Source organism: Pseudophryne corroboree, chromosome 2, assembly GCF_028390025.1.
Source record: "Pseudophryne corroboree isolate aPseCor3 chromosome 2, aPseCor3.hap2, whole genome shotgun sequence".
NCBI classification, from domain to species: Eukaryota; Metazoa; Chordata; class Amphibia; order Anura; family Myobatrachidae; genus Pseudophryne; species Pseudophryne corroboree.
In genome coordinates this window covers 918,620,832-918,637,203 of record NC_086445.1, presented here as the reverse complement: position 1 = coordinate 918,637,203, position 16,372 = coordinate 918,620,832, and the positions used below count along the sequence as shown (strand labels likewise).

Sequence of the window (16,372 nt, the reverse complement as noted above, 5' to 3'; positions counted from 1 at the left end):
ATGTGCCCCCCCCCTCTCTTTTTAACCCGTCTTGTACCTGGATACTGCAGGGGAGAGCCTGGGGAGCTGCTTCCAGCGGAGCTGTGAAGGGAAAATGGCGCTGGTGTGCTGAGGAAGAAGGCCCCGCCCCTTCAGTGGCGGGCTTCTGTCCCGCTTTCCATGTAAAAAAATGGCGTTTTTTTTACATATATACAGTGCTAGACTGTATATATGTATGTTTTTTTGCCAAAGGAACTTCAATTGCAGCCCAGGGCGCCCCCCCCCCCCCCCCCAGCGCCCTGCACCCTACAGTGACCAGTGTGTGTAAGTGTGCTGGGAGCAATGGCGCACAGCTGCGGTGCTGTGCGCTACCTTAATGAAGACAGGAGTCTTCAGCCGCCGATTTCGTCGTCTTCAAGCTTCTGTTCTTCTGGCTCTGCAAGGAGGACGGCGGCGCGGCTCTGGGAACGGACGATCGAGGACAGGTGCCTGTGTTCGAACCCTCTGGAGCTAATGGTGTCCAGTAGCCTAAGAAGCACAAACTAGCTGCAAGCAGGTAGGTTTGCTTCTCTCCCCTTAGTCCCACGTAGCAGTGAGTCTGTTGCCAGCAGAAGCTCACTGAAAATAAAAAACCTAATAAATACTTTCTTTACTAGTAAGCTCAGGAGAGCCCACTAGGAGCACCCAGCTCTGGCCGGGCATAGATTCTAACTGAGGTCTGGAGGAGGGGCATAGAGGGAGGAGCCAGTGCACACCAGATAGTACCTAATCTTTTCTTTAGAGTGCCCAGTCTCCTGCGGAGCCCGTCTATTCCCCATGGTCCTTACGGAGTTCCCAGCATCCACTAGGACATCAGAGAAATGGCGGAATGATATCTAGAGACAAACAATGTAAAGCATCTCAAATTCTTCAAAACTTACTTTTTATTTAAAGGTTACACACCCAGGTAGCATCTATTTGCTTTTTGTAACATTAAACCTACCTACTTTCGCAATCCCTCTACAGGCATCTGAACAGGTATGGAAAACATTAAAAACCAGATGTGTTCACATTCCTTTCACATGTATTTCTGTGTTTCGTTAAATATATTAGTGCTGGGACCTGCATCTTAGCTGCATTCAATGGAAAATGTATTAAAGTGCTGCTGATGAACCTCAGGACTCCTAGGAATATAACCTAAAAGGATCGTATGGTTTTCTTCATTTAGTTGTCGTCCTCATACTTCTAAAACTCTGAAATGCTAACAAATTCTCACACAGCAGGTGTCATTGCGTCTATGCCAACAGGTTGAAGTGACAGACACCATGGTTACAAAGCTCTATGCTCGATATAATGGGGAAAGCTAAAAATTGATCACATAAGTCACATGTAGAGGACCTTAGTGGTCTAGCCCTAACCAAATGTAGTAACCAAAGAATGTCCCCCTTCCCCATACAAGCGTTGACCGGTTCGTTCATTGTACTGTGATCATATTGAAATATGCAGTGGTTTAACTGTGCTCCAATGCACCGTAGGCAGTTGTAACCTGAATGCACCGTAGGCAGTTGTAACCTGAATCCACTTGTCTCATGCGGCTGGCAGCATAAGTGGAGGGATGAGAATAAGGGGATTTTTGTCTTACCTGTTAAATCCTTTTTTCTGAATCCATGGGGGACACGGACTGGGAATAGTGGAGCTGAAGGAGTCCTGGCCACCAAAGAGTTAACTTCTTTGGGAGCAGCACAGATTCCTCCTCCCCTATATCCCAACTGTAGCCTGGGAAACCAGTTATACTTAACAAGTACAAGGACCATTAAAACACACACACACACACACACACACACACACACACACTAAACTGCCTCAGCACCCGGTGTCGGAACCATGAAACTCCCAGCCAGGGGTGTGAGGGCAGGCACCCAGTGTCCCCCATGGATTCAGATAAAAGAATTTAACAGGCAAAGCAAAAAATAGGATTTTAATTACCTACCGGTAAATCTTTTTCTCGTAGTCCGTAGAGGATACTGGGGTTTCATTTAGTACCATGGAGTATAGACAGGTCCACTAGGAGCTATGGGCACTTTAAGAATTTGATAGTGTGGGATGGCTCCTCCATCTACACCCCTCCTACCAGACTGTAGGAGTCTAGGAAACTGTGCCCGAGGAGACAGACATACATTGAGAGAAAGATAAATAAGGATGGTGGTGAGATTCCGAACCAGCACACACAGAGGAAAGCTATGCTAACCCAACTTTAAACAGGGACAGCTGAACCAACAATACTTAACCAAGTAACAGTGCAGGAAGAACGGACGACGAGAAAAGGATTTACCGGTAGGTAATTAAAATCATATTTTCTCTTACATCCTAGAGGATACTGGGGTTCCATTTAGTACCATGGGGATGTACCAAAGCTTCCAAACTGGGTGGGAGAGTGCTGAGGTTCCTGCAGAACTGATTGACCAAACTGAAGGTCCTCAGAGGCCAAAGTATCGAACGTGTAGAACTTAGCAAACGTGTTCGAACCAGACCAAGTAGCCGCTCGGCAGAGCTGGAAAGCCGAGACACCCCGGGCAGCCGCCTAGAAAGAACCCCCCGACCTAGTAGAGTGGGCCTGTACATGGAATAAGCATGCTCGATAGTGAACCTGATCCAGCGTGGAATGGTCTGCTTTGAAGCAGGACATACAATTTTATTGTGATCATATAGAACAAACAGCGAGTCCGATTTCCTGTGACGAGCTGTCCTCTTTACGTATATCTTCAAAGCCCTCACAACATCCAAAGACTTTGAAATAACGGAAGTGTCGGTAATAACCGGAACCACAATAGGTTGGTTGATGTGAAACGCTGACACCACTTTAGGAAGAAATTGATGACGAGTTCTGAGTTCAGCTCTGTCCTCAAGGAAAATTTGTCTCTTGTGAGACAAAGCCCCCAGCTCCGACACACACCTTGCTGAAGCCAAGGCCAACAGTGTGACGGTCTTTCACGTAAAATATTTTACGTCCACCTCCTTTAGTGGTTTAAACCAGTCCAATTGGAGGCAGTGCAGCACCAAATTGAGATCCTAAGGTGCCGTGGGAGGCACAAAGGGAGGTTGGATGCGCAGAACATCTTTCAAAAACGTCTGGACCTCAGGGAGAGAAGCCCAATTGTTTCTGAAAGAAAATGGACAAGGCCGAAATCTGGACTTTTATGGAGGCCAGATGTAAGCCCACATCCACACACCTGCCTGCAGAAAAAGCAGGAAATGTCCCAGGTGAAATTCCACCGCAAAATAGGTTCTGCTCTCACACCAAGAGACGTATTTCTTCCAAAGACGGTGGAAATGTTTAGACGTTACCCCCTTCCTGGGGGGATCCCTCTTCTGGCTAGAATCAGCCGTTCTACTTCCATGCCATCAAACGTAGCCGCGGTAAGTCCTGATAGATGAACGGGCCCTTTGCAAAAGATCCTCGTGAAGAGGTAAAGGCCATGATTCTTCAAGGAGCATCTCCAGAAGGTCCACGTACCAGGCCCTTCTTGGCCAGTCCGGAGCAATGAGTATTGCATGAACCTTTTCCCTTTTTATTCTTTTGAGAATTCTTGTGATCAGAGGAAGTGGAGGAAACACGTACAGAGGAAGTGGAGGAAACACGTACACCATCTGATAGACCCATTGAGTCGTCAGAGCGTCTACCGCCACTGCCTGTGGGTCTCTCGACCTGGAACAATTCCGCTTGAGCGTCTTGTTGAGACGAGAGGCCATCATGTCTATTTGTGGATATCCCCACCAACGTGTCAAGCACCTGAACACTTCCGGGTGAAGGCCCCACTCCCCCGGGTGCAGGTCGTGTCTGCTGAGGAAGTCCGCTTCCCAGTTCTCTACTCCTGGAGTGAAGACCGCTGACAACGCCACAGCGTTTTTTTCTACCCGGAGGAGAATACTTGACACCTCTGACATCGCTGCTCTGCTTTTCGTTCCGCCCTGTCGGTTTATGTACGTCACTGCCGTTACATTGTCCGACTGGACTTGAATGGCCCGATCCTGAAGATAAGAGGCCTGCAGAAGGGCGTTGTATATGGCCCCGAGTTCCAGAATGTTGACTGGAAGGACAACCTCCTGACTTGACCATCTTCCTTGAAACTGCACCCCCTGGGTGACTGCTCCCCAACCTCGGAGGCTTGCGTCCGTGGTTAACAGGATCCAGTCCTGAATGCCGAACCTCCGACGAGGTGTGAGGTCTGTAGCCACCACAGAAGGGAGATCCTGGCTTTTGGCGACAGACAAATCCTCTGGTGCATGTGAAGATGCGATCTGGACCATTTGTCCAACAGATCAAGCTGGAAGGGTCTTGCGTGAAAACTTCCGTATTGAAGCGCCTCGTAAGAGGCCACCATTTTCCCCAGAAGGCGAATGCATAGATACACCGATATCCGGGTTGGCTTCAGGACATCCCAAACCATCGACTGAATTACCAATGCCTTTTCCAACGGAAGGAACACTTTCTGCGACTCCATGTCCAGTATCATTCCCAGGAATGGGAGCCTCTGTGTTGGCTCTAGGTGAGATTTCGGAAAGGTTCAGAATCCACCCGTAATCCCAGAGAAGTTTGGTTGAGTAGCCAATGCTGTCCAGCATCCTCTCCCTGGATGGCTCCTTTATCAGAAGATCATCCAGGTACGGAATTATGTTCACTCCCTGCTTGAAGAGTATAAACATCATCTCTGCCATCACTATGGTGAACACCCTCGGTGCCATGGAGAGACCAAATGGCAGGGCCTGGAATTGGTAGTGACAGTCCTGTAGTGCAAACCGTAGATAAGCCTGGTGAGGCGGCCAGATCGGAATGTGAAGGTACACATCCTTGATATCCAGAGACACAAGGAATTCCCCTTCCTCCAGACCTGAGATCACCGCTGTCAGAGACCTTATCTTGAACTTGAACACTCTTAAGAACAGGTTCAAGGACTTGAGATACAGAATTGGATGTACCGAACCGTCCGGTTTCGGTACTACAAACAAGTTGGAATAGTACCCCTTGTTGTGTAGATGAGGTGGAACTGGAACAATTACTTAAGTCTGTACCAGTTTTTGGATGGCCTGTTGTAAAGTTATACTTGACTCGTGAAGCTGGTAAGCCTGATTTGAAGAATCTGTGAGGTGGGAGCTCTTGGAACTCCAGTCTGTGGCCCTTTGAAATAAGATCTATTACCCAGGGATCCCGGCACAAACTTGACCAAATGTGACTGAAGAATTGTAGTCGAGCTCCGACCTGACAGACCTCCAGGCCTCTCGGTCCACCGTCATGCTGAACGCTTTGAGGATGCAGGGCCTGAGCTCTGTTCCTGAACACCTGCAGTTGCTGGTTTGCGTGGTTTACCTCTTGCGCCTCTGGAGGCCGTAGAAGTACCTCTGGATTTTCCCTTAAACTTGGCTGTCCGAAAGGACTGTAAATTTGAAGCTGAATAAGCCTTCCTGGTTGGGGGAGCTACGGAAGGAAGATACGTAGACTTACCGGCAGTAGCTTTGGAGATCCATTTGTCTAGTTCGTCTCCAAACAAGGCCTCTCCTGTGAAAGGCAGGCCTTCCACACCTTTCCTGGAGTCTGTACCAGTAGTCCACTGGCATAACCACAAGCCCCTGCGTGCTGACACTGCCATAGCGGTGGTGCGTGCATTAAGCAAACCAATCTCTTTTATGGCTTCCACCATAAAGGTCGTAGAGTCCTGTATATGCTGCAGGAGTAAAACATCCCTCCTAGACAAGGAACCTAACCCCTCAATTAGGTTACCAGACCATTTAGCAATGACTTTTGTGATCCAGGCACATGCAATAGTGGGTCTCTGGGCCACCCCTGCAGCTGTGTACAATGATTTGAGTGTAGTCTTAAATTTACAATCAGCCGTATCTTTTAGGGAGGCTGCACCAGGGACAGGCTATACAATTTTACGTGACAGCCTAGAGATTGATGCGTCCACTATCGGTGGATTTTCCATTTTTTCCTATCCTCCAGAGGAAAAGGAAAAGATGAGCGCAATCTTTTACAGATTTGAAATTTCTTACCAGGATTAACCCACTGTTCTTTGACGCAGGAAAAGTGACTGAGGACTTCTTTTTTACATCAAAATAAGATTCCTCACTCTCCTCAGACACCTTATCCGGAATTTGCAGAACATCTCTGATAACCTCTATAAGAGCTTCTATTCTCTGTGACAGAGTAGCATCCCCCCTCTCCAAATCCACCTCACCCTCCTCCATGTCTGACCCGCCAGAGTCAGACTGCAGGTTATGGGCCAGAGATCGTTTTTGCGGACAAATGGGAGGGGATCGAGACGCTGGTTATGGGACTGGCTCTCTATTCACCAACTCATCCACAGTCTGTCTTAAGTATTACGTCTCTTTCTCATTGCGGGATAGCTTTGTAGAAATATTTGAGATAAATCCCTTAATGGAATTAACCCATTCCGGTTCAGCTCCGCTATTCTGGGAAGGTGCACAGCCCTGAGTACCCAGTAGTGAGCCCCCTGGTGAAGAGGAACACTCCGCTGTACAAGAAACACACTCTTTGCCTGACATAATGTAAGTGTGACAGCACACACAAACAGGAAAAGGTTAGGCACAAATAACCCACAAAGAGCCCTTCAGGGAGAGACAGTGAAATTTGGAGCCAGTCCCCACCGCACCCTTATCGCTAACGCCAAGCTTAACCGGGTCGCAGACTAAGTACCCTGATAGGGGACTTAGTACACTAATAGTCGCTCCCACCCTGCTATGACCCCCTGGTACCGCTGAGGTAATCTGGAGTCACACTGGAGAAGCTGCACGTCCCTGTCAGTCAGCTTCTGTGTCCACTGCAGAGGGAAAATGGTGCCGGTGAGCTGCTGGATCCTCTCATAGTGAAGCCCCGCCCCTTCAATGGCGCACTGTCTTCCCACTTTTTTTATACCGGCTGAGGTAATCTGTTGCTTAAAATGGAGAGAAAGCCATTTTAAGGCTGTTTTTGCCAGTGTGGGTACTATGTACAGTGTACTGAGACGCAACTGTGTACTGTGTCTGGAGATGCAATCCACTCCAGTTAGAAGCCGTGCGTCTCCGTACCCTCATGCCGCTATAATGGCCGGCTACCGGCTAGTCGGTACGTCGGCTTAGTACTCGCCACTCTTCTTTCTTCTGGCTCTATTAGGGGTGGCGGCGTGCTGCGGGAATGTACGCTCGCTGTAGTGGGGCTTGCGATAGTTCCCTCAGGAGCGCAATGTCCTGTCAGCGGGGAACGGGACCATTAACCCTTGAAGAGGTTGGGCCCTCTCCTAAGTCCCACGAAGCAGGCAGGCTGGTGTCAACCAGCCCTGCCTGAAAATAACAAATATATAAAATAAATGCAGAAAACTCTTCAGGAACTTCCATAAGCGTGACCGGCTCCTCCGGGCACATTTTCTAAACTGAGTATGGTAGGAGAGGTATAGAGGGAAGAGCCAGCACACGCTATCAATTTCTTAAAGTGCCCATGGCTCCTAGTTGACTCGTCTATACTCCATGGTACTAAATGGAACCCCAGTATCCTCTAGGACATAAGAGAAATCCCCTATTTTCCTGTATCTTAATGGGACACTGGTACGTCCCAAAGCTGTCCTTTTACAGGATGGAATGCTCCTGTGCTGCGCTAAGGACCCAATGCCCAAAACCGTATTGGCCGAGGCAAAGGTGTCGAAGCTGTAAAATTTGATAAAGGTATGGATAGAGGACCACCTTGCTGCCTTACAAAGCTGCCCTGCTGAGGCTCTGCTGCAAGCAGCCCAAGAAACCCTCACAGACCTCTCTCTGGTGACTAGCAAGGCACAGCCAGCGGGCTAAAGTTTGTATACAGATTAGCCAGTCCCGCCTGCGAAATTCTTTAAAAGACGAACAGAGTTCGATTTGCGAATGTCCTTGGTCCGATCCACATAGGTGCGAAGAGTACGAAATATGTCCAACGTAAACAGAGATAGACCTGAGTCAGTAGAGGCTGTATCAGAAAAGGAAGGAGCAACGATTTCCTGATTGATATGGATTTGGAGGACCACCTTAGGGCGAGAGCACGGTCCGGGTGGAAAACAAGAAATGGTGCATGGTGAGACAGTACCCCTAAATCAAATACTCAGGGGGCTGAAGCAATAGCCAGCAAGAAGACTATTTTCCACATCAACCAAAGCAGGTCAACACAGTCTAAAGCAGCGGTCGCCAACCCATCGCTCGCGAGCGACAGGTAGCTCACCGCTGTAATTGGAGTAGCAAGCGGGCAGAATCCATCCGTCCAGCCGTCAATACTAACATTAATCTCATGCATTGGTACTCGGGGAGTGGGAGGCGGCAGGGAGCTGTTGTACGTGGCTGTACGTCACTGTTCGCGGCCGGGCGCGACTGTTCACGACGTACGAGGGAGAGCTGGTGGTGCAGTTACCTCCTCCATGCCCTTGAGTAGCCGCTTTTAGTGTGCCCGCACCCCACACCATCCAGACCGTGCAAACGGGTAGTGAGTCTTACAGGTGCCAGCAGTAAACTTTTTAAAAGGCTTCTGTGTGTGTGTGTGTAGTGGCAGTCAGCACAATGCAGGTGTATTATGATGGAGCACAATGTGGCTGTGCCACAACCTCATTATGCTCCATCAGTATGCATTGTGCGGATTATTGCAGCTATCACCTCACCTAGTTACAGACAATAAACTGTACAATCCAATATAAGAGTGCACCCACACGAGTCTGTATATATTTTTGGTTCTAGTCTTTTGTCCGACTCTGGGTGCACCACCAGGCATCTTGATCAGAGATTTACTCTCTAATATAGACAACTCTGGTTTAAACTAATTATTGATATCACTTATATGGTACTAGTGCGGAATCACAAACTTTTTGTAATGGGACTGAGAGAAGCAAGAAAATTGGCTAACATTAGGATTTTTAAATCTCCAAATATCGATTACACCCATAGTTTCTACAAGTTTTGGAATCCCAAAACGGACGCTCCCCAGGCCAGTCGCAGCCCTCCATTTGTCTAAATGAGGGTCCATAAGGTTATTAAAATCCCCCATTCATATAACAGGGGTGTCAGGGGAATTTGCTATAAAGGAAGCTGCCAGTTTCAATACATCATAATTAAAAGGAGGCGGTATATATACTGCAAGGATAAAAAACTGGGAGTGAAGTTTACAATCAAGAAATACGTATTTACCATAGGGATCAGTTTTCACAGCATTGAGTACAAAGGGCACGGATTTTTTTATAAGCACTGATACACCCCTGGAGTAAGAAGTGTGGGAGGCATGATAAGCCGAGCCCACCCATGGCTTGCGCAGAGACAAGAGTTTGCTGCCTTCTAAGTGAGATTCAGTAAGACACACCACATCTGAGTTATACTGTTTTATCAACTTGAGAACAAGCGACTTCTTAATCCTGTCATTAATCCCATGGACATTCCACGTAAGGAAGTTCAAACTAGGCACATCCAAAGGTCAAGATCATGGACAAACAGATAGCACAAGGCACTGTCTTACAGCTATCAAGCCAGGCTAGCCATACTGTCATGCTGGGAGTACATAACCATATCAATAGGTGAGACATCCAAGTACTCAAAATACATATATCAGAAAATAAAAACAACACAATAGTAACCCAAGATGCCCCAGAACAACCCCCCACCCCGTATACCACCCCCAACCTTGGCATACTTGGAGCCCTAACCACAAAAAGAACCCACAAACCAACTAGACAATAGCTGCCAAGAGTGCAGTAAGAGTGTACAAGGTCACCCACCAACTGTCCCTCCGAGCAGCTATATAAAAAAAAAAAAAAAAAAATAGATGCAAGAAAAAAAAAAAAAGGTAGAAAGCGGGAGCAATGTATGAAGAGACCACCAGAGCAAGGGAGCTCCACGGGTACATTCAGTAACCAACAATATGCGGCCGGTTCCCTGGCCATACTGTAAAAGAACAAATAATAAAAAGCATATAACCCGTTATCTATCCATTGCAATATAAAACATTAGAAGTAGCGGCATAATAGTGTGAATACGGGCAGGTTGCACTGAACTGCTGTACACTCAATGAGACCGCAACCACGAATCAGTCCGGAGCCATCTGTCACCCACTCGGGGCATAGTGATTCAGCCAAACAGAGGCCTCACAAGGGGAATTGAAGAATTTGGATTCTCCGTCGACAATCACTCGAAGTTTGGGAACAACATGGAGTACGATAAATTCAAGTCCCGAAGTCTGCGCTTCACCGGGCCAAATTGAGCTGTGTCCTTCTGGACTTCTGCAGCAAAGTCTGGGAAAGCAGCAATCTTCACCCCGTTTCTGGTCAAAGGGCCTTTTGTACGTCCCAAACGCAGAACAGTGTCCCTGTCCTTGTAATGTAAACATTTCGCAATAAAGGCGCGAGGGGGTGCACCAGGTGGCGGAGGGCGATTAGGAATTCTATGAGCCCACTCAACTGTGAAATGCGGAGTGAAGGATTCTTTGCCGTAGAATTCTAGGAGCCAGCATTCCATAAAAGATTCCGGGGGGAACCCTCTTCCCTTTCCAGCAGTCCCACGAAGCGTATATTATTTCTGCGGAGGCGTCCCTCCATATCCAGGAGCTTAGACTGCATGGTAGCGACTTGCTGAGCTATATTGGAAACAGTAGGGTTAAGAGGAGTGTAGGAATCTTCCAGGTTCGAGACGCGATTTTCAACTTCTCCGACTCGTTCCCGTATACGTTGTACATCCTGTCTCAGAAGTTATAAATCACACTATACCCTCTCAATTTTGTCAGATAATCTCTTCTCACTATTCGCTATGGCCTCCAAGACCTGACGCAGCGAAGCCCGAGACTGAGCCGCAGCAGCAGGGTCCTGTGAGAGATCAGAGTCAGGCAGGCCAGCATTAGCAGGGGGAGGAGATGCTGTTGTCCCTGCATTCCTAGCATACTGCTTCAGTTTAGCAGCAGCAGCATTTGGAGGATGATTCTTCCCCATTTTAACACAAGGTGGGGATTATATATAATTCAAAAGTCCTGTGGCAGTGAGAGAGATGCTTTTTGGTAGGTTAGGGGTTTTGGTAGGGTGCAGGACTGTAACAGCAAGCAGGGTGAGCCTGAAGGTGCCCCCACACCAGATAGAAATCAAAATGGCCGCCACCCACACAGCTCCCAGTCCCCCAGAGTACCTTAACTGAGCAGCCAGATCAGGAGGGCAGCACAGCTGGGTGAAACATCCAGCCAGCCGCCTGTCAGATGAACTCTGCAGCCCCTGTGTGAGTGTGGAGACAGAGAGCCTCAGTGCGCCGAGCGGGAGACGGGGAGAAACCGGAAGTGCGGGAGGACCGGAGCGCCGTATGTATTGCAGGGCCGCACAGGACGCCGGCCGGAGCGCGCGCACCAGCGGTCCGGGCGAGCATCAGCGTCTGGGGAGCACAGGTGGGCTCAACTGCAGCGGGAACCGGGCTCAGGATGGGTGTAAAGGATGTGGGACCCGGGAGCTCACACTACCCACGTCCTACTCACTTGCCGCCGTGGCCATACCCCCGGGTCAGCTGCTGTTTAGGTGTGCTGGTGTGCTAGTGACTGTCTCACTTTGAAAGCCAGAAGTCAGTAGGCAGGTGAGCTTTAAACCAGGTAAGCACACTTGTGAAGTTGTGTTGGTCACGGTCTTAAGTGTGGCAGGTAAACTTTAAACCAGGTGAGCACATATTTTTCTATGAAGCAGGAGTTTACAGGTCTCCAAAAAAATTGTATGAAAGTTTATGTGATAGAGTAGGACTTACAGTGAAATGGGGTCCCGTGGAGTGGGCTGCAAGCTTACATGCATTGTACAATTCATAAACCAAAACCCCTTTGTTTATCTAGTTGTATATTAAAGCATTAAGGTGAATGAAACTGCTAATGAGAGTGCAGGGTTCTTTGTATATGTATAACTCAGAATCTATATAATATATTCCTAAATTCAATACTGTCTCCAAAATGCATGATCCACACCTCCAACTGCAGCAAGCGTTGGGATAGACCCTAACCAAGCAGGAGGAGGAGTGGATTTACCAGGAAGAGTTAGTATGCAGCGGAGAGATGGGGCAGTGAACATAAAGGGTTTGTGTAGAGAACAGGGGTGATACGGGATGAAGCACTGGGCAGTATGAGATGACCTGGTATATACTCCTTTATACCCCTTTCACACAGCCAATGACAGATCCCACCCGAGAATTGGAAACGGGTACTTCCCGGGGTGGGAGCCGGTACTGGACGCTACTGCTGGCTTCCCCGACCAGGCAATATGCCGGACAGGTTGCCAAAGCGGCAGGGGGCAGAGCCGGCGCTGGGAGATGAGATCATCTCCACGCCGTCTCTCACTGTTATAGTGAACGGGTGCCAGGTCGCATCGACCCGGGAGCCCGTTTACGATGCCACTGACCCGGTATTCAATCCGGGAATAATCTGCTGTATTCCCGGGTTGAATTACGGGTCAGACAACCCATGATTTCGACTATGGCGCTTTCACACCGCATGCCGGGTTATTTGTGCGGTGTGAAAGGGGTATTAGTAACAAATATCTAAACAGTGCAAAAGATATGTCAAGGATTGTTTTTAAATATGTTTCATCATAGCATTCTGTTTGCATTTAAATGTTTTTTTGACCCATGAACACTAAACAATGTCAAAATATTTTACCCAATTAGAAACCATATGGTCGGACAGGGAAACATATACCTAAGTTTTTATCTACATGTTGCCTACTATGGATGTGTGTTTTCTAGTGGTGAACTGATACCTGGTCTCTACCAGCATCATACCCAAGGTTAAGAATTAACCCTATCTAGACCGTGGACCCCGAAGAAGAAAGTAAATTTGTTAGTAATAATATTGAGTGTCTACTCCAACTGGCACCTTTTTCTAAAGATTTGCATGGACAATGGTTTGAAATTCCAGTGTTTTTATCAATACAGTCTATCTGAAATTCCTGACTTAATGCCCAATACTTACGATATGGGAGAAGTCCCGAACATCTATTAGTACTTGGTAATAGGTGTGGGTTTCACCCTTGACCTCTTTGGATCCATGAGCTGTTGGAGTTTCTGACCTGGAAAAACAAAACAATCAATTAAGCCACTGAAAAGCACAAGACTACTCACACAATCTGCTTCATACATGAGGGAAAATGCACAAACAAAAATACTTACAAACCAAACTCACTTTTCTGAGACTGGAGAGGCGACATCTCGGTCATATAGTCTTGCTTGCCATGGAAACAGAACAATGCCTCTGTATCCAAAGACGCTGTGGAGGAAGAGCTGCAAAAGGCAATATTGTTACATCTTGTAGTTAATAAATTACTGTAAGTACTGGTTACAGCCAGAAAGCCCACACTTGTATATACAAGGAGAAGAATTGTCAATATACCGCCCAGTCTGACCACTGGGTTCTAAAGCTGGGTGCACGTTGTGGGTGCGTCGGCAGGTGTGTACCAGGGATATGTCTGTGAACGACATAGTTCAGATATACCACGTCAGCCTTGCAGCACAGCCCATGGCTGATATATCGGCGCATCCAGCTGTGTGTATGGATGGCGCTGCAGAGGTCGCCAGTGACTGACATCACAACTGGGCAGGAAAATGTAAATGTCTGCCCAGTTGTGACGTCAGATATGACACATCGAGCCAACAATTGGTAATTGTATATGCACTTATCAATCATCAGACGGCCGACCCATCACTCTAGTGTGTACCCAGCATTTGGCTCATAATTCAGACACTGGACCACAGCTACTTCACAGGATGCCCTAGCCATTTACTGAAAAAAGTAATTCTAGGTTTTGTCACCAGGTGGTGACACAAATCACATGAGCACACAGAGCATTACTATCGTTCAATGGGGTAGATTCAATTCAGCAACAGTTGAATAGCGCCGGGAATTTGCTCCCGACGCTATTCAATTCAGCTAAAGTTAAGTCGGAGAATGCCCGTTCTCGCCGACCTATCAGGTTGTTTTGTCGGGAGACCGAGCATCCTCCGACTTAACTACCCGCGGCGATGCTGATTCCCGACAGAATCAGCCTCACGCCGGCCGCTCTTTTGTCGGTTTTCTTCTCTCACCCCCCGGGGCTGAGAGAAGAATTACCGACAATTGAGGGTAACTAGTCGCTGTATTGAATGGCGCCGGGAGCTAATTCCCGGCGCTATTCAACTGTTGCTGAATTGAATCGACCCAAATGTGTCCTGCATTGTGGTCAGCAACAGTTTCCATTCGAGGAACAGCATTCTCTATAGCAGAAAGTAATGTCAGGTGTAATAGCCAGCACTTCATGTCTAACGTGGGCTTTCAGGTCTGGCAATGTACTGTACGACATCCTTCCCAATACAACTGGGTATTAAAAAAAAAAAAAAAAAAAGTCACATGGGGTGAGGTCTGGTGACCGAGATGCCTGTAAGTAGCGGCTGATGACCTGTTTTTTTTTTCTAAAGCGTCTTAGCACCCTTGGTGGCATGTGAAACGGATGCAGATCTTAAATTATTAGCAGTCTCATTATTGCCACAGATGTCTACGCACAGCTTTCAGTTTTGGCTCTAATGAAAAGCCCTACTGTCAACTATTATCAGTATTCCTGCACGTGCTTCCTGTAAACAAACAACTTTCCATGATAACCTTTTAAAAGAGTTGGAATTATAAAAAATAAAATACTACAGATATTAACAATTACAATTTTCTTTAGTGCGGAGTTTTCCATTAAAAACTTTTAATGATAGCTATGCTTGAGTCCACATGGTTAAGTCAAAAGGACTGAGGTACTATTTAAGACTGTAATGTGGAGTTTGGGAAACTCTGCGTTAGTGCATTACTTCCTAGCTGTTAGGTGCGTCACTAGCCACAGCCCTCACACATGCCTTATTATTCCCATGTCATCCTTACCTGACCCGTTTCATATTTTCCCTGTTGCTTTGGCACCTCAAAAACTCCAACCATTTCCAACACTTTACCTTCTGGTCTGTTCCTAGAATGACACAATAAAATAAACCCACAAAAAAATCACAGCATTAAGTACATAACCCAACAGTTTCTCATATTTAGAGAAGCCTCAAAATCAAAAAGTAAAGAAGACATGGTCTTAGATTACTTATACCCCGTTCACATTGACATTGCCGGATCACACCTGGGAATTGGATACGGGTTCATCCCGGGTGTGACCCGGCATTGGTCCTGTGCAATGTGAACGGGGTGGCTTCCCGATCCGGCAATATGCCGTGTCGGTTTGCCTTTCTGGGGAAGGGCCAGAGGCGGTGCTGAAGAAGACATCATCTTCAGCGCCGCCTCTCCCTATGCTGTGAACAGGTGCTTGGTCGTATCGACCCGTGTAACCCGTTCATACTGCGCCTGACCCGGTAATTACCCGGGAATAACCCTTTTTTATTCCCGAGTTGAATTACCGGGTCAGGTGACCCGGGAATTCAGCAGTGACCCAGCAAAATACCAGGTCGACACTGGGTTTTTGGTGCAATGTGAACGGGGTATTAGATACTAGGGCAGCACGGATGGTGTAATGGTTAGCATTACTGCCTCACAACACTGAGGTCATGGGTTCAATTCCCATCAAGGCCCTAACTGTGCAGAGTTTGTATATTCTCCCTGTGCTTGCATGGGTTTTCTCTGGTATAATGGTAGGTCAATTGGCTCCCAACAAAATTAATGGGCCCTACACACTGGCAGATAATACTGAAAGATATGAACGATCTCATTCATTAATGAACGAGATACCGTTCACATCTTTCAGTGTGGAGGCACCAGCGATGAACGATGCGCGGCCCCGCGCTCGTTCACCGCTGGTGCCCCGTCGTTTGTGCATGCAGGCCAATATAGACGATCTCGTCCATATCTGCATACACTGCTATGGAGCCGGGTGATGGGGGCAGCTAGGCGGCAGATCGCGCTGTGTGTAGGGCCTATAACCCTAGCATAAATGTGAGCACGTGTGTATGTGGTTGAGAATATAGAATGTAACCTGCACTGGGGCAGGGACTGATGTGAATGGCCAAATGTTCTCTGTAAAGTGCTGTGGAATATGTGTGCGCTATATAAGTAACTGGTAATAATTACTTACATTAGAGACCAAGCTTGTGTCATAACCAAAATGCTCTAGAACATGCGGGGTTAAGGGTAACCACAAACCCTTTGCCCTTTTGTAATTGGGCACAACAAGTACAGATGGCTAAAGTGATATAAATATACCATTCTTTTTCACACTTTATTGAGTCACATAGAACAATACAAGTAGCAGTCAAACAAGCAATTAATTGGAGCAATCAATAAAGAAGACTCCGCTGATAAATAGGTACTGAGACTAGATTGGAGTTGTAACAAGTGGAAGGGGGCAAAAGAAAGGGAATGTATGAGGATGTAGCCATGCTCATCATGCTGCAATGCGGCATGCTGCAT

At 47.4% G+C, this 16,372-nt stretch overlaps 1 protein-coding gene across 2 annotated transcripts in view; it reads right to left on the bottom strand.

The window, feature by feature from the left end:
• POLDIP2 (DNA polymerase delta interacting protein 2) overlaps positions 1–16,372 on the bottom strand; it is a 37,121-nt gene that overhangs the window by 20,052 nt on the left and 697 nt on the right. Inside the window, exons 2-4 of one of the 2 annotated variants that reach the window (XM_063956142.1) lie at positions 14,852–14,927; positions 13,139–13,236; positions 12,929–13,025 (exon numbers count right to left, since the gene is read on the bottom strand). In XM_063956142.1, the coding sequence (XP_063812212.1) occupies positions 12,929–13,025; positions 13,139–13,236; positions 14,852–14,927 (271 nt within the window). Of the gene's footprint in view, positions 1–12,928; positions 13,026–13,138; positions 13,237–14,851; positions 14,934–16,372 lie in introns of both variants that reach the window. The other variant, XM_063956141.1, reaches the window with a different exon arrangement.